Source organism: Larus michahellis, chromosome Z (assembly GCF_964199755.1).
Source record: "Larus michahellis chromosome Z, bLarMic1.1, whole genome shotgun sequence".
NCBI lineage: Eukaryota > Metazoa > Chordata > Aves > Charadriiformes > Laridae > Larus > Larus michahellis.
Window position 1 is genome coordinate 1,249,325 of NC_133930.1, and position 25,720 is coordinate 1,275,044.

Genomic DNA, 25,720 nt, shown 5'->3' on the forward strand with positions numbered 1-25,720 from the left:
GACGTGCCTCTTCCCTCCGGGATGTGTCTGGCCCCTGCACCGGGGTGGCTCCCACGGACAGACAGACAGATGGCCTTCCATGAACGGACAGGCTCCCACGGACGGGGCTGCCTGCGGGTCTGGTTGGGCACTGGAGGCATCATTGGGGTGGCTGGTGGTGGCATCTTCCCCACTCAGGTGGCCATGAGGCCCCGTGGCTGGCCACTTTGCCCCTCTGTCTGTTTGCCTGAGAGGCCCCTGCCCTTGCCAGTTGCCGTCGGCATTGTTTGAGTTTTGGGGACGTTTCCCACGTGATGTTTCGCGTGCTGGGCTTGGACTGGGAGAGGTGACAAGGGACTGTCACCGTGCCCTGCCTGAAGCACAGCTACGTGTTCCATTCTTTGTGGAACAAACTGGAAGGATGCAGAGCTGCTCGCTGGGGAGGGTTTACAGGCCAAGCCTTGAAAGAGAACCTAGGGATGCGCTGAACCTTCGCGTACTTGACTCTGTAGTGAGTCAATAAGTGACTTACGGGTTTCACTTGCAGTAACCAGCACAGACAAGGGCAGAAAATCACACGTGTAACCCTACCCTCACCCAGTCCAAAACAACCGGGCTAACTCCTCTTTAATTTTAGGAGCCATTTCTAGCAGTGCTTTAATATCCTCGTGTGCTTTTGCTTTCTGTTGTCAGAAGGCAGCAGGACGTGTTTCTGTCCCCAGTGCTTGCACAGCCTTGGGGATATTGTCCCCAGCATGTAGTAGCGTCCATCCAAGGGTGACACCCGTCTCCTCTGCAGCTCCAGCCTCCCAGAGACCCCGCTCTACTGCTCTCTTGGGTTTCACATTTCATCTGAAAATGTACCTTTTCTTGGCTGCTTTTTGCTTTTAGTTTTTCTTTCAGTCTTACTGTGCTGGAATGATCTCGTGATACTGCAAGGAAGTTAGAAATTGTTTCCGAATTCAAAATAGCATCACACCTAAAGAAGTGATACGGTCTATATATGCCTCGTGCATGGAGTCTTCATGTGCCCTCTTTGTGTGCACCCGTGTCTGTCAATATCTGCAGGGCACAGACGTCTATTGTCTTTAATTTGGGAGTAAAAAGTTAATCTTAGAAAGTAAGGGCAGAGGTGCAGCTGTAGGCTTCAGAGGACAGTTTGCCGTAAACACATCATTTTTTCTTAAGCGTCCCCTGGTTTATGTCCCAGCCAAAGTGAGGTGGCATTTTGCAGAAGCTCTCGGTGGTAGTGGAGAGCGTTCCAGATACCCCAGTGTCAAAAGACAGGGAAATAACTGGCTTTGATGGTACTGCAGCATCGCCACACTCGCGGCCCTGGGAGCTGGAGGGGCAGATCAGCCAGTCCCGTGGGGACGGCAGGCGGGAGCACCGTGCCATCGCCTGGCCTGGCCTCTCTCGGCCAAGTGACAGATCAGCAAACAGCTGAACCCCCCCGCGGGGAACTGCCGGGTAATTGCCATAACGAGGACGGTTGCCCGCAGAAACAGGCAGCGCGGTTTCCGCCTCCTCTTTTCATGCAGCACCAACCACCTGCAGTAGAAGTCCACGCGCCGCTCCCGCCCGCCAGAACTTCTCTTCTGGTCCAGAACGCAGGAGGGGACGAACCTGAAAGGGCCAACGAGCTCCAGCCTTTCGGCGAGCTCCTCCATAGTGTGTGAAAAAGAAAATAAGCCCCGAGGGGCCATGCAAAATGGGGACATGCTGAGCATCGCTGCGCCGGGGAATACAGTCTGTTGATACCAGGAAAAACCCAATGTTTATTCCAGTAAACAAGCCAATGGCTGTGGTTGTAGTATGAGAGTTAATGCATTTTTTCCCCTGAACAATAGTGTTAAATAATTATTTTTTTATACTTTGGTGGACCAGTTCTGGAGTTTCCTCAGAATTCAGTTGGTACAGACACGGTCGGCTCCTCGATTGTATCTAGGTGGCAGTGCCCTGCGGTTGTGTAGGGCCAATGAAGAATTGACGGAGAAAACCCTGCCTTCCCACTCTCCCTTTTATGTGAAAAGGGAATATTAGGAAGATACTACAATAAAAGTGCAAATAATAAAAATTCCATTCCATGGAATAGGGTCTGTCTTTCTACAGTGTGCATCCGCTTTCTTGAAGTAGAATGGAAAAATGGAGGAAGCAGATGACCGATGCCCGGACAGGAAGGAGAAAAAAATATTTCTAAAATAAGAATCTCTCAAATTCCTGAAAGGTACAGAAGGAATAATGCTTAATGCCGAGGCTGGACCATCTGTTGTCTGTTCTCCAGGCTGCAGAACTATCAGGATCCACCAAATTATTAACAAGTATGAACCTTCAGGCTTAAAAGAAAATTAAAAGCTACAAGCCTATTGCAAGATTTCTCGGCTGTGCTTTCGCACGTATTGAGAAAGATTAGCTTATCTAGACAGAAGATATTGAAGAAAACTTGGTGAATTCCAAAGGAAATATTGGTGGGGATATTGCGGCTCGTTGAGAATCCCCCGAAGCCCTGGGTTATCCGAGGGACTGGAGTAGCGGCAGTAGCTGTGTGAGCTCCTTTTTCCTAAGCCCAGGAGGAGCGTGCAGATTTTGTTGATTTCTGAAAGGTAAATTGCTACCTCCAGATGTGATGCATTGCTCTCTGTAGATGAGTTCCTGGAACAATTAAGGAAAACTAAATACCTAACGATATTGAACTTGCTACCTATTAATCTTCTGGTAGGAAAAAACCCAACAACCTCTCTTCACGCAAATAGCAGCAGTGATCGGAGGTTTCATCCCCGCTCTGCGTTCACACCAATGAGAGAAGAGGTCAGATACACAGCAACCCATTTACTTCAAGATGATTTTTATTTCCGAGCCTAGGGCCCAATTGGGCTCTCGCTGAAAACTGTAGCAAATACAACACTGATTACAGTGGGAATGGAAGAAAGCTTGTCTTGGGAACTATTTAATTCCATTAGAGAGAAGTCATCTAAGAAACATGTACCAAAGTTGTTGTCAAGACACTTTTGAAGCACTGGCTTCATTGAAGTTAATGACAAAAATCTCATTTCATTCAGTGAAGTCAGGATTTTGCATGTTGTCTTAATTCTGTGCTACTTACCAGTTCCCCAAAGATCAATTTTTTTTTATATTGTGCTGGTTTTGGGGGGATTAGCAAGGCAGTAGTATTAAAAAAAGCGTTACCTACTTGATTTCTCTAACTTTATTCTGGATTCTTGTATTAGTCTCTATTATTGGTTAGGCACTCAGATCTTAAGTAAGGGTCTGATGATGAAGAGCAATGCATCCGTTTCTTTATTCAAAGAGCTTCGTGTAAATCACTATATATCTATATATTATAGTGTGTATAAAACACTGATATTCCTCTGCCCAAGAGGATCTGGCTACACGACATACCATTATTAGACTAACGGTATCGTGTGCTGCTTACAGTAGTGTGGCTCCATGAACTGGATAACAGCCGATGAGACCGACTTTGAGTAACCCAGAGTCTATTGCGCTTTGCTGAGCAATAGTTAATTCAAAAAAGCGATGAATAAAGAGAACTGTAAAATGAGCTTGATGGCCACAAAACATACACCCTAGATTTCCAAGGCAACGCACGAGATTGTATGTGGGAATAAATTAGGCAGTCCTTTGAAAATTTGGATTATGCCTTTTTGGCAAATGCATAGTAACGGATACTTAGCTTTTAAGGTGTTTTGACTTAAAGCAAAATCCCCAAATCCTAAGATGACTTGTTTTTACTACTAAGGCTTTTAGAAAGTGAGCCTAAATGTTGGTTTTGGATGTACTGATTTACTTGATGTTCAAGAAATACTCTCAGAGGCCAGTTGGAACCATCCCGCTGTTAAAAGCTGACTCCGGAATGAAGTGTTAAGGTAAAAGCTGGTGGAGTTGTACAAGCTCAGCCAGCTTTTTTTTTTTTTTTTTTTTTGCCTTTTTTAAAAATAAAACACAACTGCTACCAAAATATAATAAACTTTATCCAAATTGAGATCATACCTGCTAGCCTTCAGCTTGATTCAGGGTACCATGGTACAGAGAAAGGCCAGCCACCAGAATGACATGGGCACGACGTTGAACTTTGGGTTTATTGCGGCTTCGGTTGAGGCTGCCTTAAAATGGCTCCTTCGGGCGTTTACAGGAGCGTAGGCATCCCAGGGCAGTTCTGCCCAAACCTGCGGCAGCTCTGGGGCCTTCCAGGGTTTCCTGAGGGACCGTATCGCTAGCAATTTATTCCAGGATTCCAGATGAGAAAGGAGCAGGCTTTTGAGATCCTAAGAAGTCAGAGGGATGCAACTGGCAGGACAGGGTTTCTGCAGAGAGCATCTCTGCACCACAACGCGATGTCTGTCATGTAACTTGCCTCTGTCTTCCTTTGAGTATTCTTCTCCGATTCCTCTCTTCCTCCTTGCTTTCCTCTGCTCCCTTCTCTCACTCCAAGCCCTCCACCCCGTCCCTCTGGAAGCAGGGCTGTGGCTTTCCAAGAGGCTCGTGATGGAGGGCAGGGCAGGCTGCCATGGCGAGTGGCAACGCCAGTTCTGGCTGGGGTTTCTAGAAACTATATTAAAAGTTCATGCGGAGCCAGCCGGAGTTCAGCCTTCTCGTAGCTGCTGATGTTCTCCTGTATCCTCTCCCGTCAGATCTGACTCCAAATATTTGTTGGACACTGCAGTCTCTTTACAGCCTCGGCCCGCTCTTTCCTGATGTCCCTCCTCTGGCGTGGTGGTGGATCCTCTCTCCTTTACCTTCGCTCTTTTCTTACTCCCCTGTGCTCTGTGGTGGCTGAGAGGAGCCTTTGGCACACGGCAGGGCCTGTGGCCCCCTCTCTGTTCAGCTGGGACAGCCAAGGTGCTTTCCCTGAAGGGTTTCTTATTAGACGCCTGGGGCATTTTGTCCTCTCTGCGTCACAGCTTGCTCCAAGGGGAGACGTCATTGGATTTTTCTCCTTGAGCAGGTGACCACGTGTCCGACACGCTCCCTGCTTCCCTCCTGTCCCATCCCTTTCTGTCCCCCACCTCCGGTGGCACTCTGAACGTTTCCCAAGGAAAGCCTTGGATTTTAATTTTTGAACGTTTGTGGCTCGGTCAGCATAGCAGAGGGGGGATGTGACATACCTTTGACAGAGATTTTGTGTAGAAGTAACAGAAATAATGCTGGAAAACTTTAAAATGAGTGTAATGGAAATTAAAGTCTTGGGCGGCTTCTGCACTGAGTGCGTAGGGATTAACTGAGCCCAGCTGCCCCTGCCCGCTCTCTGTGTGTCCAGCAAGGCCGTAAATCCTCGCATAACGCTGCTCTTCTCATGCTGAGAAGGGAACGGACAGAAATAGCTAGTGCCCATTTTCTTTTTTCTTCCAGAAGTGCTGGGACTTCCTTTTTCTGCTGTGAATTATTGAATTGTTGCAACATCTCTAGTTATGTGGAGTCCAGCAAAGACAGAAGGGGAAAAAAAAGCAGGAGGGATTATCTTTTTATCTGATATGTACTTTTAAAAGGTCCTTCTTCAGGGCTTCATTCAGCATGAGATTGAGCCTAATGCACATTCTGAAATCAGGCTTCTGATTTAAGCCGCTAAAGAATAACTATTACAAAAATAACTCCGGTAGCGTCGAGCAGGGGCTTCCCGCATCTCGGAGACCTCACCCGTGAACACACGAGCGCTGCCCCGTGCATTTAAACACTCTTGGCTTTCTTGAATTCGATCAACAACACGTTCTCCAGTATCTTGCGGAGCACTTTGGGGGTTTCCTTTCCTTTTTTTCCCTTTTTTATGGCCTGCCCACCTTTTCCTAGTAAACAATAAAAAGGTCGGTGCCGTGGCTGCAGACGGGGAAGGTGTGAACCGAGGTGGGGTGTCTGCACAGAGCTGCCGCGCTCTGAGCTGCTTCTAATTGGTACTTTGTTCATGAACGTCAGGGCAAAGAATCTTTCCGTTTTATTGGTATTGTATACAATAAGTTATTAAATTTCATCTCTGTAATACACCTGCAGTAAAATAACAAAACATTACTGCACTTAAGGAACATGTGTGTGCGCTGCAATGTTCCACCCCTCCCTTCCAAACAGCTGCTTACGGATTTCAAGATCCATTGTATATATTCCCTAGAGCCCACCTCTAATAATCGAGACACATCTGCCATTGCGGTATTATAGGCATATGTAGTTTTATTGAAAACTATACCTGTATATAAAAAAATTAAATAACTCCTACCTCAATTAAATTGGCAAGCTACCTTTTGTGAAGATCATATTGCAGACCTCTGGAGACACGGCGAGTTCATTTTATTCTTCTGTTACAAATTACTTAGTATTTTTTTTGCTTAGTCAAATAACTAGGTTTCCTCACGTTTTGATGGCAAGATTCCTTTACCTATAATAATTTCTTCTTCGTTCTCCCTCCCTATAAAAAACACACAAGCTGTACTAAAGCGATAAAAGATACCTAATGTACCACGGAATGTAGGTTCCTGCGAAGTCTATTGCTAATCCATTTTTTGTGATTAGATGTGCAGTGTCAATGCCCTTAACAAAAGCTCCGGCACTTTGTTTATTTGCTTGTAAGTATTTGAACACTCTGACTTCTCGCCCGGGCAATACGTACTTACCAGCCACAGCCGCGCGTTCCGAAGGAAACACGCTACAGAGTAGAATTACACAGTCTTGTACCTATAGCCTTTGGCTAAAGTAAACGCAAAAGAAAGAGCTCCTTGTCCCTAGGGTGCAGAATTCCACCTGAGCGGGTACAGCCGTGCCAGCCTCTCGTGTAGGCATAACCTGGTGTGTGGGGTAAGGAGATGGAGCGGGTGAACTCTGAATCTGGCTTTCCCTGACCATCAGTACACGTTTCTGCCCCAGGGACAAACCATCAATGTTGAACGGATAAAATTCCGGCTGCCGTGAGGTCGGTGGGAGAAGTCCCCTTGAGTTCAGCGGGGCCGGGGAGCAGAATTTCCCCTGGTACCTTCTGTGCTCATTTATAGTTGGAGAAGATTCACCTCTGTCGTCGTTTCTGCTCGAGCCTCTCGTGGCGGGAGGTGGAATCATTGCTCCTGCTCCAGAAATTAGTTCTAGCGCCCATAAACTATCCTCCTGTGATCGTGGGCGCATCGTGGACTAATGTTTTTGGTGTTACAGCACTAAAATAATGACATAAGAGATAAAATTTCCATGTTAATCAAACGTATTAAAGGAACAGACTTAAGTTCAGATGTCTGAATGGCTCATTTAGCAGAATTCCTCATGCATCCAGAAAGACACGGTTTCATTGTCCATATCATAATTGAAGAAATGCTAAAACCCAACACTGCAATTTAGTGGTAAAAGGAGTGCTTTTCTCTTAGCCCTTTGGATCAAATGTTAAGCTGAGGGCTATTTTGTTGGAAGTGAGCATTCCAAGGGCACCTTTCTGGAGCTTATAACCTGGCAACAGAATAACACTGCGATTTGTAATGTGCAATAATAGGTTTATGTTGTGGTTGAGTGCTAATAGGAGCTTCGTTTGCCTTCGCAGTCGCTGCACTCTGACTTTCGGTGCTATCGTGAATGCGATAAAAAGGGGAATGACGCTTGCCCGCAGTTGTACCGCGGCAGGTTGTGGGCTTGCTGCACTCCACGTTACTGGTTCAGGTCCGGTCAGTGTTTGATGGAACACCTCCAGCAAAAAGGCGGGCGATGCTTTGACTAATTCTGGCAATTTTCAGGACTCAGAATTGAGTATTGAGTGCCGCGGCGTACAAGGGTGATAGCTGGAGATGCTCTCCTTGGCATAAAAGGTATGGTTTGGCAGGTTTTGCTAATATAAATGCATAAACCCTAAAAAGCAAAAAACCGGCCCAGTGGAATAATAGCTGAAATAATTTTCATTGCGTACTTGGTGCTAACCGTGGCATTTATCAGCCATTCACTGCTTCCTTCAAAGATGACGTGGTCACGTCTTGGTGGCGATGTTCCTACCTGTTCCTGTCCCTGGCTCCATTAATAAGCCATGTTCTTTCTCAATCACTCACGTAACGAGCCTTTGAGGCCCGTTAGATAATCCAGCTCAGCTCAGCAGCAAGGTAGTGACAGGTCCAGCAAGTTCTGAAGAAAAACAGCACTTTTTGGACTATCAGAAAGTCTTATAAGTGTGATGATCGTGAGGATGAGGATATAGTCTCTCTAAAGGCACGAGAGCTTTAGAGCTTTACTCACAGAACCATTGAGGTTGGCACCTCTGGAGGTCACCTTGTCCAACTCCTCCTCAAGCAGGAGCAGCTAAAGCCACCTGCCCAGGACCGTGTCCAGATGGGTTTTGAGCATCTCCAGGGATGGAGACTCCACAGCCTCTCCAGGCAGTCTCTTCCAGTGTTCAACCATCCCCACAGTAAAAAAAAGTTTTCTTGTGTTTAAGTGGAATTACCGTATTGCAGGCTGTTTGGGCCACCGATAACCAGAGGGTTCAGGAGATCTCCGGCTTTGACCGGCAATTTTGTGCAAACATGGAGGGAGGCGGAGGAGCCCATGTGCCTGCAGCGTGTGCGCACACGTACACAACACGCATACCCAGCATATATTCCTATGGCTAGGTATTACAAAGGATTGTGGTAGACGTAAGAGATAAGAAATGGATTTCTGGGGGAAGCTTCAGCGTGCAAGTATTGACCTCATTCCTAACACCTCTCAGATAAAATAGTCTTGTTGTTTTCTGTGAGCAGTTGTCTTTTGAGAGTCGTCTTCTGTTCCTCCCTCTCTTTCTCCCACCGTTTCAGCGGTAGAGATGCCCTTTCACGGGAGGCATCTGCCTTCCAGAGCTTCTCGCCTGTTCTGACTCCGTGGGTTTGCTGTCGGTGGGTTTGGCTGTGGGTGGTGGGATGCTTCGCGCTGTGTTCCTGAGCAGAGCTTGTCTCAGTCCTGTCCAGGCCGTGACGGGGGCCCGAGCGTCGTCTGGTGTGCACAGAAATAAAGAGGTTATTTTAGATATTCTTCTCTTCAGGGTGACCATCGTGTTTCTGAACGTGGTGATCTCCCACAGTTGCCACAAACCTGCATGGCCGCTTCTGTAGCGCTTGCCGTACGCTGTCGCATTGCTCATTTCCAACAGACCATTTCCAATAGCCTTTTTACTGCCCAGAAGTTTCTCCGTTCTCCCACCACCCCCTTCTGACATGTGGTTACCTGCTGCTTTGCAGGGGAATGAATAGCATCTTTAATCACACTTAATTACCATGCGACTGCAGACAGGAACTTCACATACAGAACAGCTCAAGATGGAGAAACAAGATCCTTTACAAGCACAGATAGATACAGAACGCTAATTATTAAAATAATCACTATTTTCAAAACACACGCCACACATAAAATTCAGTCAGGATCTAGACTTTCTAAGACAGCTCTTAATTAGTTTCTACAAGTCATAAAATTTCTCTCATTTTGCAAACTTCTGAACACTATTTCTGGCTGCAATATAAGCAATCTGTAAGTTGGCCACATCTCTCTGAGTTTCAAAATCTAGTGCATCTCTTCTGTTTGCCAATAATTATATTATTATTATATTATATTATTTCTCAGATACAGAAATAATTTGTTCAGTCCACTGAGAAATCGGTGTTTTAACAAAAAAGTGCGGTACATTTAGAGAGCAAATCGTTCCTGCCGCCTGTGGAATTTCTTCACCTGTTTTGCTGCACACTCCCTGGGAAGGTCCAGATAAACACAAGCCCACGAGCTGTATATTTTTAAGAGCTTTCACATTCCAGTAAACTCTCGCCACCTGATTTTCACAGAAAGCTCTTTAACTTCCTTCTTGTTAATAGCTGGAGAAAAACCAGAAATATGTTTACATCCCACTTGAAAGCCCGTGTTTGAGTTTCGCAGCGTTCCTCCTCAGCGCCTGGTGCCAGCCTCAGCCACCGGTCCAGCCGGGCATCGCCGCTGACCTCCGTGACGTTTTTTCTTTGGAAGAAGACACTCTAGCCGTGCCTCTATTGTGTGATTTATTCCTTTGCTTCTTGGCTTAAAAAAGGAGCAATTACTTCTGACAAGTAGAGATTTCAGGGAATGTATGAGGATATGAATCCTACCAGCTATTTATGTATGGAATAATTAAAAACAATGACTAAGTTCTGCTATCAGCCTGCCTAAAAAAAGAAAACCCTCTGATACCTCAAACACACAAGCAGCATCAAATGGCTGTAGAGCTGGCATGGAGCATTCCCAACTTCTTTTCGAATTCCTTGCCTGCGCCCATCTGAAGGCGCTTTTCCAGCTTGTTTTAATTCAGCATTAAAAGACTTCTGTAGGACAATAAAGCGCAGTGCGTTCTGGGGGCATCGGGATTTGGGTCCCCAGGTCCCCCCTAGGTTGCCCGTGGCTATTAGGTGCCTCCCCAGTTGTCTGAAGGGCTCCCTGGGTGTTGTGTAGCCATTCCCAGAGGCAGAGGAAGGACCGGAGCCCTGGTGCCCGGCGGGAGGTGGAGGTGGCTGGTGGAGCCCCGCGGGGCTGGCAGGGGGACGCACGGCTCTCGTGCGCTGAGGGGCTGCCGGGGCTGGCCTGGCGGAGTCAGGCCCCCGTAATCCCCCCCTCGGGCACAGAAACCCACAGGGACAGTGCGGCAGTGCCCCGGTTAGGGTTCCCCAGCTGTAGACCGGGGGCCGTCAACCAACGACTTAGCGGTGCCTTGCGGTGGGTCTCTCTCGCTTCCCCTTTCCTGTTTTGCATGATTTTCATTGTTCCCCTTTTATAGCTTTTTTTTTTCCCCAAAACCGACTGGTGTTTTGCTGCAGTCTGCGGCCGGTGTAGAGGGCGAGGGCTCTGGGTCAGGGCTGGACGTGTCCCTCGCAGGTGGAAGAGCTGGGCTCGAGCCCTCTCCTGCCTCTAAAATGGGTATTTCATAGAATTGAATCATGGAATTTTCTAGGTTGGAAGGGACCTTTCACATCACGGAGTTCATTTGGCTGCAGCCTGTGCTTCCTCCGCGCAGCCATCCTGCGCTCTCGCGCGTTCTCAGCCTTATTCAGCTCTGGAGCGGCATTTTTAAAGCATTCCCCCCCCCTCCTCCGGCTTTGAAGAGTGCCGAACACATTGTTGGTGTTTAACGAATAATAAATAATAATAACACAGGAGCCAGGTATTTCTTTATGCCTTTGCAGCAGATGAGGTGCATGTCTGCCAGGCATCCAAGTCTTGCTGCAGTATGTTTAGCAACAATGGAGAAGTTAATATTTTTATTTCGTTTTGAAGTTAATGACAGAATATAGCCATCTGTCTGCATGTTTATAGGTCTGTCTTTTTTTTTTTTTTTAAAAAAAACCAACTATTTTCTTTCTTTGAAAATGGATCCTGGTTGACTGTCAGGAGAAAACATTTTTCTTTAAGTAGAGAAGATATAGACTATAGTACAGTTAGAATTATGGATATTTCCCACATCCTTGTCTTTCAAAAGTGTCTGGGGGAAAATGCATATAAAGCCTAATAAAAAACAACTGTATCACTGAAATATAACTCGCTTGGGTATTTCTCTGTCTCTTTTTTTTTACATACCCTGTAATATACAATGGTGCCTTTACATCGGATAACAAGGTGTTGTGACAAATCTAATTTTTGGAGAGAGTTATATTTTTATTATTTTACGTAATGCAAAAAAATGGCAATGAACGAGCTTATTATAGTCATCCACAGAGAAAATTAGCCAGAAGCTGCCCATTGCTTTGTGGCGCTTACTCTCATGTCTTCCCCACGCCAAGGAGGCAGTGATGGGCTGCTGCACCTTACCAGCATCGTCTTTAATGGATCTGCTGTGAAAAAGAAGATACAAAATAAGTTGTTTGAACAGTTCAAAAATCCTACTTGCCTTCTTGGTCCTGAAAAGTAGGATTTTAAGAACCTCAGACAAAGGTTTTGTGAGGCCATCTGGCGTCATCAAGAAGAGTTGCCCATGTCTTGCCCTCCGCCTACGTCTTGTTGGGAACGGAGCTCCTCTGCCACCTTCTAATGCCCTGTCAGGGACTCTTGTGCCAAACACTACTCAGGAGTTGCATCCTGCTTCACTGCTCCCCTTTCTTTAAACCTTGGGCCTGGAAGAGTGATAATTTTCCATGAATCCTCGCTATTTTCTTTTTAATACGTATTTCCAGGTTAAATCAATCATTTTTAGAAATTTTCTTCCATGATGACCAGTCTTGGACAGGCTTTGCAAAATGATTGATTCCTAGCCCAGCTTTGGAAGACTTGTGAGAAACTCCATTTGCAGTTAGTGCAAGTCACCACTCGGCTCTCCTGGCACCATCGGCAGAGTTCTGGAGCAGCCGCATCCTCCTCCAGCCCCGGGCATGAGATACTGGAGTCACATATGGAAATTTCTACCGCTTGTCATATTTTACGGGCACATGGCACATCCCGATATCGTAATGAAAGATCTGACGTGATCGTGCACGTGTAGAGCAGCACAGACAGTTTGGAATTGCGAATGTACAATAGGAAGACACCTTTTGCTGCATATTTTTCAGTAGCCCAGGAAGGATGGATGAGGCTCCTTCCCGTGTGCTCTGGCTGCTGCGTCTGGATACAGGAGCCCAATGATGCTGTGCCAGTATCACTTAGTTTTCCAGTTACTAGAATCTTATTCTGCTTTTGCAAATTTTGCCTTGTAACTTCTGGCTCTTTGCTTTTTTTTCTGCTTCATTCCTTTATCGATGCAATTGCTCTAAGATATGCTGTATGTATTGCCATAGGACGTTAACTAAAATCAAGAACAAAGCAGTGTCTCTGAAACCTTGCTCTCCCCTGTGCTTCTGTTCACTCCGGTATTTCTTTTCTGGAGAGTAATTCAGTGGAGTGGCTTTGATTTATTATTTTTTTTAATTATTTCTTTCAGATAAACTAACCACACAATTTGTGACAACTTTTGTCCCTAGAGTTAGTCTGAAGGGGTGGTACCATCCCTGCGGAGCTCAGCTCCCCGTCTTTTCTGCAGCTTTTGCCTATGAAAGCGTTGCTGTGTCTTGTGTTGGTGCCGTGAGTGTAAGCTGGAGTAAAGGACTATGGAAAGGAAACGTGAGAGAATCCCTGGCGGTACTTAAAAGCCGGGCAGACGTGGTGCTGAGGGACATGGGTTAGTGGTGGGTTTTGTCAGTGTTGGGCTGATGCTTGGACTCGATGATCTGAAAGGTCCCTTCCAACCCAGACAATTCTATGATTCTGTGCGTGAGAATACCTGGGTCGCTACACTGGCGCTACACCTACCTGTAGTCGGCAATCCCCGGTGTACGCCCGGTGAGCGCAGGAGGGTGCTGCGGTACTCCAGGGTGTGCGGGCACGGGTGGGCGCTGCGTGCCGAGGAGGTGATCCTAAAGAGAGACACCCACCCGAGACACGGAGGTGCTGAGCGTGGCCAGTGCCTGGCACGGCTGAAGCAACCACTACGATCTTAACGCGCCCGGCAACCAAACTGGTGTGGCTGGGGCTGCCCCGCGGCCAGCCGGCTCCCGGCGCACGCTGCAGCCGCACGGATGTGACCGCAGCATCTTCTGCTTTGGCTTTTCATTGAACAGCCTTCATTTTTACTGAAAAGCGTTGATTTTTTTCTCCTGCAGTGCCGACCTCGCGGGGAGGCAGTTTGCAGCACGGCAGCCGGAGCAGGCTGGGGTAGCACGCTCCGCTCCGAGTCACTGAAATACCAGCTTGTTATATTTTTACCCGTGTCAGCGTAAAAAAGTGCGCTTTTTTTCCCCTTCCAATTTCTCACAGCAGCTGAATTTGACAATTTTGTCATTGTTGTAGGGTGGCTCTAATTTTTTGTCCTGTCTTAAGTGCAAGATGACCCAAGCTTTGCAGACTTGAAATGAATGTGCCTGTGCACTTTCTTCAGCCTCAGCGATATGCTGTGTTAGAGAATACCAGTTTCCATTGAAGAGCGTGGACTTTAGCTGTGTGGAAAAAGATTGCGAGTAGCAGAGGGAAATATAAAATAGAAGAAAAAAGAATGTTCCTATTTTAAATACCATGAATGTCATTAGTTTGGTTTGGGGCGTTATTTGCATAACATGCTTCTGTAAAAAATAAATGTGACTTTATAACACTGAAAACATACGGCTCCTGCAACATGAAACACGATTTTGATACCCAAACTGCTCCAGTTTAAATTTTTACTAGTCCTTTCCCAAGCAAATGATGGCAACGTACAGCAGTGTCGTGTCTGTGTATCGTTCCTATCTATTCTTCTACTTAGGTCCCAGGAAGGTCATTGCCCGTCTTCTGGAAGGAACCGGATTTTTTTGGTTGTCTCATCGGAGTGGGAATTTGTCCGTCCTTTCTCCGGGGTTTGTGTTGCTCTGGGGAGGAGCTGGCGGGGGCGCGGGGGGTGCCAGTTCTTGCCTACCGTTAGCTTGCAGTCCCACTTCTTCCCTCCGCTTCCTTTGCAAGCAGTGACCGAGGTTTCACTTCTCTGCTCCTTACCCCAGAGCCGGCGCACGCTCTTTCACGTTAATGAGCGAGCTTTCACTAATTAAGTACCCTTTCCAAACCTGGGTGCCGCAGAGCCACCCTGCCCATCGGCCTTGAATGACGCTGGATCGTTTGAGGACATGCTTTTATTTTAGTCTGATGATAATGATTTCCCCCCCCCAAAATCTTCCTTCCCCATCAAAAAGGGGGAGGCCGTTGTTTATCTCGCAGGCCGATGAATAGTAAGAAGCTAAAAAAAAAAAAACATCCTCTGAGGCACTTAAAGTATTTAGCATGGGTTTTGTTATTATTATTATTTTTTTTGGACAGGAAGTTTCTTTGGTCTCTCAGAAGTTTTTACGGTAACTTTTCTTTGGTTAAAAATATTAGGAACATAATTTGAGAAAAATGCCGTTTCCCATGCGTTTGAACTTCTGTAAGCCTTTCCTGTGTTCTCCTATTCAAAGGGAAAACAATAATTATATCATTAAAAATGGGAATTCAGCCACCAAACACCTTTTTAAGACGGAGGCACGTCAGGATATTTTACCCCGTCTGAGCCAACTTGAGCCAGGATTTTTGTTGTAAGCTGTTTGTAGTCGAATGCTTACACAGGGAAGAGTGATGCTAATTGACTTGTTAGGTTAACGGGTCTTTTTTTAGGGTTTGTAATAATTTGCCAGAGAGGAACATTTTGAAGCGAGTAGTGGCAGGACATCCTCACTGAATCATGTTGAAGTGCTTACTTGAACTTAAAAAAAAGCAGAGCCCGGCGAAGCAGCTCCTGCCAGCAAGGCTTTGGTATTTTTCTCAGGGAAAAATAGTGCAAAAATGTCGTTGTCTGTGCAGCGTTCCTTTCTGCACGTCATTAATCCTCCCTGTCTCCTATCCATCTTCTCCCCCCCCCACCCCCCAGAAGTGACCGCGATGGTGATACCTACCAGATGGTATAGCATTGGAGATGTTTGAAAAAGTGGGCACTTATAGATGTTCTGAACTTCAGTGTTGCGTAGAAATACAGATATTTGTGTACTGGGAGGTGCTGTGAAAAACAGGGACACCAGGACATGTGTTTTGTAATTTAGTGAGCAGTTCCAATATATATATATATATACACACACCGACAAATACGGGGTTTATCTGATTATTATTCGACCTTATGTAAGTTTTGATGGTGCCCGTTTTTTTAACCATACATTAATATTCTGATATTGTGCACTTTTTCATACCTGAAGCATCTGAGCGTATGTATTTAGCTTGCATTTTTGAGTGGAATAGGGAGGGAAGGAGGGAGGGATTTTGTGATAAATGGGAAAGATGTTGTAGATCAGCTGAACTCTCTGATGATGTGGCGAGCCTGTTTTCAGCAGCGCTGTAAAAATCCCGCAGACAATGAGTGCCTCGCTATATGCAGCAATCCCCGAAAATCCAGCTGCTGTCCATGGGCCAAATTCTTCCCTCCTTAACACCCAGGAGGCCCCCGCTGACTTCAGAGGATTTATCCTGGGCTAAACTGAGGGCTGGTTTAATTCCGTACCAAATCTTCTGTCCTGGAAAATGACGCTCCCCGTGTGCTTCCGATAATATTCACGTTAAGCCAGACTGGCTCCATGTTTGCGTACAAGCTGAATAACTACAGTTGCTCTAAGCTTGCTTCATTTTCTTGATTGCAAAGTCTTTTAAATGTTACCGCACCGCGTTACGGCACGCAAAGACGTGGGAGCGCTGTCAAGCTCCAAGGCTCTGGATTTTCCCGATGTTTGACATGCCTGCAGATCATTCTGGGGTGAATTTTCCCAGTGTTGGGCTTGTATGGGGTTCACCTTCTTGGTTCCCTGCGGTTCCTTTCCAACACGGTGCTGTTAAAATCGGGGGGTGCACAGCAATCTCAGGGGGCTGTCGGTGCTGAAGTTGGGGTGGATCCCGGTATCCTCGGAGCATCCCCAGAGCATCCCTGGAGCAGTGGCTGGAGTGTGGCTGCCCGGCGCGGGGATAGTCCTGGCTGGGAGCCACACAGAGCAGCTTCAGCCACCGCCAGTATTGGAGCTCGTACCGCAATATCGGGGCATTGCAAAAACCCCTAAAACCCCCAAAGCCAACTCTTTTTGTGGGCGCGGGAGAACTTTCCAACCCTAAAACTGGGCTTTGACAGAAATCCCTCCCGCAGCTCGGCCTCCTCTTCCCCGGCCACCCTCCCCAAACGCCAGCCCTTCTGGGCAGTGAGAAAACCAGCGGCTTTCTTAGTTTTTATGGGGGTTTTGAGGCCCTTGGAGGGTGAGAGCCATGGCACGTCCGCCCCCTTCCTCAGTCACCACGAGGACTTTCCCCTTTTTGTGTTTGTTCCTCACCGGGACATATTTATAGGAGTATTACCTGTATTTAAGCATGTGTTTTTAAACACTATAATCATCTGGCTCGGTTTCAGCCTGTAAATGAAAGCTATATTCTGAAAGATTAATAACAAAGCAGGGAGAACGTCCTTAGCGCTGCCTGCGAGCGAGCACAAAGGAGCCGGATGGTGCTTTGCTGGGGAGCGGCTCTGGGCTGGGGGGTCGGTAGGGAATTAGCGTCCTGAAAAGTCCGGGAGCTGTGTGGGACAGCCAGTTTTATACGTGTGTGCGCGTTCGGGTGTGTATGCACCCCTACGTATGCATTACACAGCAAATATAAGTATATACGACAGCACATTTTGCTGATTTTTGCAGCGGTGACAGCACCAGGATTTTCCCGGGAACTGTAGGAAAGGAGGAATTTCCAGCTCCAAGGAGTCAAGTGTAAACTGTTCAGCAGAAAATCATAAATTGAGCAAAGTCTGTATTTTACAAAACTCCTTAGTGGAGGAGAAAGTCCCGTCTTCTCTTGGAAATTTTTGTGTCTTGGACTCGGTGAGGCGCTTTTTTATCCATTTTTCCCATCCACTAGGAAATGAAATATTTTCGTTATAGTAAAGCTCTAGAAAAAAGCAAAACCCCTGCAATTGCTGGTGAAATCGCTCACTGTAAATGTGAAAGATGGGGATCGTTAATGCAAACAAGTAACTAACCTTTAGTGTTAATCAAGCAGTATAATAATCGGAGTCATCATGCCTAAGGGTGACTGAAGGGATGGGAAGGAGCAAGCAAACACCAGGAGTAAAAGGGGGGAAAATTAGGGAAGAAATACAAACGATTTTTGCTCCTGCTCACCTGGAATAGGTGAGGAAAATGAGCAGAGGAACAAATTTGACGTCCTCGGAAGCAGTAAAGGAACTTTGGAAGTTGCTGATATTACAGGCGGTGCTCAAAAAGCACGACAGGGGAAAAATGACTCCAGAAAGGTTTAAACTTCAAGAGCAATTTTAAATTATGCAGAGGAAGAGAGAGTGAAAAAATAAAAAAATAACCCCCCCCCCCGACCTAGAGAACTAATACTCATGACATTAATGCACGAGGGTTGGTTGAAGATGAAAAATTATTTGATAACACCTGCAAGCATTTTTTAATGGGAAAGGTCAAAGTCAAAAGGAAGCTGCTGAGCGCTGTGCGCAGCTATCTGAAGGGGCTGCCCTAGAAGGCAGAAGAACTGAAACAAAAGGTTATTTGCCATCAGATGGAGAAAATAAAATAAACATATTAAAATTTCCCTCGCTTCATACACGGGAGCGTTCTTGGGGAGGAAAAAAAAAAATCTCTGTGAAAAATGAAATCCCTGGGAGAGAAGTTCCTTTGTTCTCCAAAAGTCGCAATTTTTCTGCAAATACTTGTAAGAATTCTGGGTGGTTCAGTAAAAAAGGAAAACACTACCTTCGCTTGAAAACACACTCGGCAAGACCCAGGGAAATTGTTTCCCCGTGTTTGCCGTCAATGGGTTGCAATTTACACTTGGCATTAGCGAGAAATACTGGACGTAAATGACACACAGAAGATTTTACAGAGAGCTGCCAAATTTCCAAAAGCCAAAGAAAAGAGTATTTGTAGGAATTGGACAGATTATGAACAGATGCCCCGATAGTCACATGATAAGTGGAAATTTAGTTTCATAATTTGATTAAAAGCAGAGGATTGAAATCACAGAAGGAAATAACCAAGAAATGATTCAGATGTGTACGCGGCATGACTTAGTTAACTTGACTTAAGTGAAAATTCATAAACTGAGGATAAAGCGTGTAAGAGCAGCTGAAATCTGGATGATGAGATATAATCCTGTATCCTGCGATTTTACTGAAGGAGAGGAAAACAGGACAGTTGCGGTTAGAAATTTGTTGTTGTTTTTTTGGTTTTTTTTTTTAAAGAAAATTACCTCCTATTCATCTGTTTCAGCAGAAATTAGATGCGATTTCAACAAATTCAAGTTGCTTCGTTTGCAAATTTGCAATGGGATGGATGTTGCAGGGTCAAAGGGGGATGGTGTGAGAGCAGGAGGAGAAGGGCAGGAATTTGGCAGGAGAAGGTCGGTGGCTGCTGCCGGAGCCGCCTTGCTGCGAGCCAGCGTCTGGGGGCCGGCAGCCCAAACTCCCGGTCGCGGCACACCTTCCTTTCTGCTCTTTTTTTTTCGGGAAAACCCCCATAGTTCAGCCCCGCGATGGGCAGGTCGGGGGCTGTGGGACCACCGCCTCCCTCGCCTAGTTTGCCGGCCCACGGAGACATCGGTGCCGGAGCAGACGGAACAACGTGGCGCTCGCAGGGAGCGAGCCAAGAAGGCCTAAACACAAATAAAGACAGCAAACGAGCTTTGAGCTTTAAAAGTATAAAGCGTTTTAATTTAAGAAATGCAGCAACATGGTGCAAAATAGCAGGACTCTGGGTTTTAGGGAAAGCGTGTGAATCCTCATCATACATGGGAAATCTAGTGCAAAGAAGGACTTGCTTTTCAAATGATAAATGTATCGTTTTGCATTGTTTTATATCTGTTTTACATTGCTTATCAGGCAAGCTAGCTGATGAAGTTGTAGAAAATATGTAGACGTGCCCATGTTCATACCGGCCTCTGGGTGTGCGAATGCTGAGGGGGTTGCCCAGAGCCCTGCTGCGTCTTTCCATCCGGAGGGTGGATGGCCCATCCAAAGGATGGATAGCCCATCCGGAGGGTGGATGTGCTGTCCAGAGGATGGAGGTACTGTCCGGAGGGCGGATGTCCCATCTCCGCAGGCACGCGGACCCCGGCCGTGCCGCTGCCCCGGCTGGGAGAGGGCTGGGAGAAGCCGGGGTGCCGCGCGGCGCTTCTCCTCCCGTTGTGCCCCCGCCGTGCTTCGCGGCGGCTTCGGGCGCAGGGAACATATGTCCCACCGTCACTATACATGAGGCAGGTCGGGAGCGGGACTGCAGCTGTGCGCCCAGGAACGCTGCGGCGCGAGCGCGACCCACAAACGCTTGGCAATCGTTCAGAAAAGGAGCTTAATCTGGGCTCATCTAAACCCCTTTTTCTCTTTGCCTGCAACATCCCCGTGATGTCGCGTTGGATACCGGATTGCGGCATAGCGTGAAGATGTCAAAAAAATAAAAATAAAATATCCGGGTTGTCAGCATAAAAAAAAGGCCTTTTCTGAGGTATTTTTTCCCCGATCAGTGTTTTCAGAGGCTTTCAGATTACAGGCTTCAAGGCCGTTTTCCTTTAATCTGAATTAACGTTCTATTAGTAAAATGCAGCACTTGGTCATACTCTAATCTCACCTGTTTCAGTAATAAAAAGGAAAAAATATCTTTTTATAAATATATTTCCTACCTATTAGGTCTGAAACAAATATCTAAGTGAAATTCACATGATTTTCATTTGAAAGGCAAAACTCCGGGATTGCAATAGAAACAACATTTGTTTTTTCCGGGAGGGGTAATATCAATTCCATATGGACATTACTTTGTCATCGCACGTGCGTATTTTCTCCCTCCCCAGCTTTAATTCTTTGTCTGCTTATTCAGATTTTGGAGGCAGGATTCACTAGTCGGTGGCTTCTTTTGCGAATCGCTCGAAAGCAGACAGGATTGCGGGCAGCAACGAGAAAAGCAAAACCATTGCAATTGCTAAGAAATCCGGCCGCGTGGCTCGGTGTGAAAACGGGTTCTGCTATGTTGCTTTTTTTTTTTTTTCTTCCTTCTGGGATTGTTTTTAGCTCAAACTCTAATCGTTCAACTGGCAAATTCAATATATTATTAGCTTTGTCGTGAAATACAGCGCATGGCTGTGTGAGTACAGTATATGCTGCCGTGCAAGAACGTGCCTGCGGGATTTATAGGGATGAGTTCAGAGACGTGCGTTGCGTCCTGCCCTGCCTGCTCCCTGCCTGCTCTCTGCCTGCTCTCCCTGCCTGCTCCCTGCCTGCGCTCTCTGCCTGCTCCCTGCCTGCTCCCTGCCTGCTCTCTGCCAGCTCTCCCTGCCTGCTCTCTGCCTGCTCTCTCTGCCTGCTCTCTGCCTGCTCTCCCTGCCTTCTCCCTGCCTGCTCTCTGCCAGCTCTCCCTGCCTGCTCTCTGCCTGCTCTCTCTGCCTGCTCTCTGCCTGCTCTCCCTGCCTTCTCCCTGCCTGCTCTCTGCCTGCTCTGCCTGCTCCGTGCCTGCTCCCTGCCTGCTCTCTGCCAGCTCTCCCTGCCTGCTCTCTGCCTGCTCTCCCTGCCTTCTCCCTGCCTGCTCTCTGCCTGCTCTGCCTGCTCTCTGCCTGCTCCCTGCCTGCTCCCTGCCTGCTCCCTGCCTGCTCTCCCTGCCTCCTGCCCTGCCTGCTGCCCTCCCCGCTCCCTGCCTGCACCTGCCTGCACCCTGCCTCCTGCCCTGCCTGCTGTCTGCCTGCTCTCCCTGCCTGCTGCCCTGCCTGCTCCCTGCCTGCACCTCAAAGAGCCCGATGCACACCACAGACAGGCGCACCCACGGCTGGAGAGGGGTTTGACAAACGTAACACTTGGCTCTTAAGCTCATCATTTCTTAGTGGTAAATATTAACTCTGATGCCTAATAATTCACTGGGTTCCTAAGATCCGATTTGGAGCGCGTGCGAGCTGTGTAATCGATGGCGTTGTGGTTTGTAAACGTTTTATCTCTCTCTTTGTTGCAGGCCATTAGCGGTGTGACATGTAGGCTGAACAGTAATAAATGCCCATTGTTCCTTTTACAAGCATCTCCGAATAACTACATATATATTTTTATCTTAGTTTTCCTCCCCGGAGCGCTGGGTGAGGTCCCCTTACCGCACAAACCCACCTCTTTTTTACCTCGGGAGAACACCTCTGTCCCGTAGCAGACAAAGCAGGGGGCTTTTCTCCGCTTTGGGTTATCTGTTTGGGGTTTTTTTCCTTGAAGAGAGTGAAGAAAAGAGTCTGTGACAGTTGCGTGAAAATCTTTGAGCTCAGTTTTTCCCCCCAAAATTAATCTTTGTTGGAGGAAAAGCTGTTGGTGAAGTCGGACTCGGGTTGGATTTGTTGATGGGAGCCGCGTGGCAGTAGCGAGGAGGGCACTTTGCAGACAAGGCTGGGGTCGGCGGGTGTCCCGGCCGTGGGGTGGGAGCCCAGGGGTGCCAAGCCTGGGCACCCAGTGGCCCCCCGGGCACAGAGCCTCAGGCACGGGGTGCCCAACGCCTCCCAGAGCCCCGCGGTACCTGGTGGGGCCGGGGGAACGAAGGGGCGTCAGAACGTGCAACTGGTGGCCAGGAGAAGCGCTCGGTGGCGAGCGGAACAAAAGCCTTGGAGACGGGCGCGTGTGTTTCCTTCTGATGTAACAAGACAAGTTTGGGATTTATTTTTTTTTTTTTTTTTCTGTAGAAACCTCTGCATCTTTTTATAGAGAAAAATGTTTGGATGAAAAAACAAAAACAACATAGGGTATGTGTATGTTTTCTGCTCCTAAAGTGAATCTTGTTTAATCTAAAATAGTTTGCAAACGCTGTCTTATATACGTTTGTGGGGTTTGGTTGGTTTTTTTTTTTTGAAGTCAAATGAAATGTAGTAGGCTGGGTATAGGAATTTATACAGCTGATGGCTCTAAGTCTTTCAGACTCCCCGACATATGGATAAACCAGGCACAGATTTAGCAGGTCTGTCTTTATGTTAAAACGTATACGTGAGAAAAATATATGACTGAAGAGAATTTCTGTGGTTAGCGCTGTTTCATTCTGAAATGTTCCAAGACCTTCAAAAGAAAAATCCATTTTATTTGCAGCGGGTTATTCGCGATGAATCGATAACCCTTTTTTTCCGCGAGTTTTTTCCATCTATTTCTCTGCCATTATGCAATAGGCTTGCAACCATTTTTGCCGGTGCAGGTGTTGTTTATTAAAAGGAGCATAGTCATTGCAGGTGTATATTAGACATTAGCTGAACGTAAAGATATTAGCAAAAAGCGCTTTCTGACTGGCATTTTTAGCTCTTTCCGTCTCGGAGCGGTGGGGAGAGGCAGATGCTGGGCTGAGCACCAAGAAGGGGGTTCGGCCCCAATCCATCCCAGCCCGTTTGTCCATCCCTCCTCCGCCATTCTCATTTAGCCTCGCCGGGAACCAAAAAAAAAAAAAAAAAAAAGAGGAATATAGTTTTCTAGAATCAAAAGTTATCTTGAAATGTTTTTAGAAGGTATAGTCAAGGAGTAAGGATGTTTTAATTTCTGATTTTCCAGCTCATGGCTCATATTTGACCAACTGCTTTCAGCAGAAGACATGCCACTTTGTTGAGCTATTTAGGAATCAAAAAGACTGTCTTAATTTAAAACAAGGAGCCTTTGTTTTAGTTGGTGACTGCCTTGTGAAATTTTTCAGTTCTCAGCGGGTTAACCAGGGAACAGGGGCAGAGTCATAATTGGCCTATTTAGAGTATTTTGCATGTGAATAGTGTGTTAGTGAAGCATTACTAAGTCTGTTGTGAGTGACATGGTGATTAGAATTTAGATTAGGGAAAACACATTCTGTACTTTATCAAGTACAGTAATTAGTTCAGTCAGTAAAAGTTGATTACAAGTAACGATAAAGTTAGATTTTTGGTACTTAATTTTAAAATTTCTTTATTAAATGGTAAATTTGTTCTTAATATAAATGGTGGTATCTACACCTGTTTTATTGCGTATCAGAATAATTAAAAGAACAATGTGTTCAATGCAGAGTATAATCAGGGGATTTATATATTATGGGTAAGTTTCAACGTAGTTTATAGCAAATAGAACATTACTCAGGAAATTGTTCTTCTGTCATAGTCTCTTAAAGATTGATAATTTTTCTTACGGCACGGGTCAGACCATGTTTTCTGCTGTTTCACGGAAAGCACAGTCCTTTCCTAGCGGAGAAAATGTTGGGTTTACTGGGAGGCACCGTGTTAGTTAATGGTACGGGCATAAAATGGATATATCGAAAGTCCTTTGCTGCTGCTACTGCTGCTGCTATACAATAGCGTTAATTGTTTTTGGGTTTCCGAGGTGCTTTTTTTTTTCCCCGATGGCATTGCAAAACATATTAATGACGTGTAATTTTATTTTCACGTTTTAATCACGTATTAGGTACAGCCCGCTGTACGGATTTTTATAGTGCGAGATCCGATATATTTGATTCACAGCTATGAATTTTTCCTTGCACGGGGCTAGACAATGAAGCTGTTTCATGCACACCGAACCAAGCGCTCTATCGATGGCAGCAATTTGGAATATTTTTTTTAAAAAAGTTTTATTGTTGTTAAATCCGTGCACTTAACTAGTTTGCGGTGAAGAAAGTAAATTCCCTTCAAATATATTGACAGAGCTCCAAAAGTTTTAAAAACACTGATTGCGTTTGAATGAGCAGGCAATACATCTCTTTTAAATGTAATTGTATTTTAAATTAATTAGTTTGTGTTTTCCCAGTAAAAATGCTCAACTGGAAATTTTTGTAATGTCTCCTTTAAAATTTTGGCAGGTTCTCGTTTCGGCGGCTGGCGAAGGTTTCTTTACCCTGTTGTTATTTTTAGGAATGAGAAACAGCTAATGATGAGGAAAGTCGGGTTTAACATGCACGCGCACACACGTCTATATTTTTAATCTTTTAGCAAAGTCTCCTCGGAGGTGAGATGGATATTGGCAACCCAGGAGCGCTCTCCCCCACTAAGCCTGGCTCCCAGTACTATCAGTATTCTAGCAATAACCCCCGCCGGAGGCCTCTCCACAGCACCTCTATGGGTGAGTGACTTTGTCTTCAACCTTTTTTTTTTTTTTTCCCCCCATTGCACCAAATAATTGGAGTTTGGGCCTGTTTAGCAATACTTTGAAATAAATACAATAAGTGGCCGAGCGTACGCCGCCAGGACTCTCGGAGGGGTTTATTGAACGGTAGCTGATTGCTCCTCTCGCTCCTCTTTGTTGAGCAGGCGAGGAGCCTTAAAATACCGCTTTTTCAAAGCAAATCCGTGTCACGCGAAAAGAAAGGCCCTAACACTCCAGATGAAAATATGAACAATTTTCCAGCGTTTTATTGTCGGGTTTAAGAGCGGTGGCATGTGCTCGGTGTTCCCAAAAGTGCTGGAAGGCTGGCGCGAGGCGGCGGGCAGGGCGATGTAGAAAATCTCAGGGAAAAAGAAAAAAAAAATGGGGGGGTGGGGGGGTGGGGGTGGAAAGCCTGTCTTATGAAGACACCGTTTTGTCTTTTTTCAGAAGTACAAACAAAGAAAGTTCGAAAAGTTCCTCCAGGTTTGCCATCTTCAGTAAGTACCGCTCGTCTGCTCCTTGCTTGCGATCGCGGCGGCTTTGTTCGGTTGCAGGCAGATAGAGAGGAGCCCGGGCTCGCTGCGGGCTGAGGATGAGGTAAGGGGAGGTAAAAAACCTCGTCCCTTGTCCCCACTTCTAGTGATTAATTGCCCGCCGGGGACGAGCGTGTGTTGCTCATGTGGCTTTTGGGCGGCGGATGCTGCAGAGCGGGCGGCGGTACCTGCGCGGGGCGAGCATCCCTTCCACGTGCCGCTCTTCTGTGTCGGGCTGATGGGGATTTATGGATTTGCGTGTTCGGAGAGAGAGGATTTCTGAGGGATATCCCCAGGTCTCAGCCCGGGATACGGGGCAAACATCTTCGTTTCGCCGGGAGGTCTCTGTGCTGCGGTACCTGCGGCAGAAGCTGGGCTGAGCCCAGGTGCCAACCGCTGGGACCCAGCTGGTGCCAGGGCACCGGGGGCCGGGCGTCACCCAGCGCCTCCCCCGCGGCTCTGAAAGCATCCCTGACGCCTCTTTGTGAGGAGGGTTACGGATGCCATCCAGCTACACGTTTTTCAGTGTTTATCATCAAATCTTCGCGTCCCGCAGTCACAAGTTGGTGTTTCCCTTTGGTTCGGTGAAGTCCTTTGTTTCCGCATCCAAATAATTATTCTCTTGGTTTTCGTTGTCTCATCATTTGGTAAAAATCTTCGTGTTTTTTTCCTG

General features: G+C 46.6%; 1 protein-coding gene across 46 annotated transcripts in view; it reads left to right on the forward strand.

Annotated features, from left to right (window-relative positions):
• The window catches only part of TCF4 (transcription factor 4), a 237,220-nt gene that overhangs the window by 120,439 nt on the left and 91,061 nt on the right, over nucleotides 1-25,720 (forward strand). For 42 of the 46 annotated variants that reach the window (XM_074571006.1, XM_074571018.1, XM_074571038.1 and 39 more), the window contains 2 exons: nucleotides 24,361-24,490; nucleotides 24,962-25,011. In XM_074571006.1, the coding sequence (XP_074427107.1) occupies nucleotides 24,361-24,490; nucleotides 24,962-25,011 (180 nt within the window). The remainder of the gene's footprint in view (nucleotides 1-24,360; nucleotides 24,491-24,961; nucleotides 25,012-25,720) is intronic. The other 4 variants (XM_074570996.1, XM_074571003.1, XM_074571023.1 and 1 more) reach the window with 1 other exon arrangement.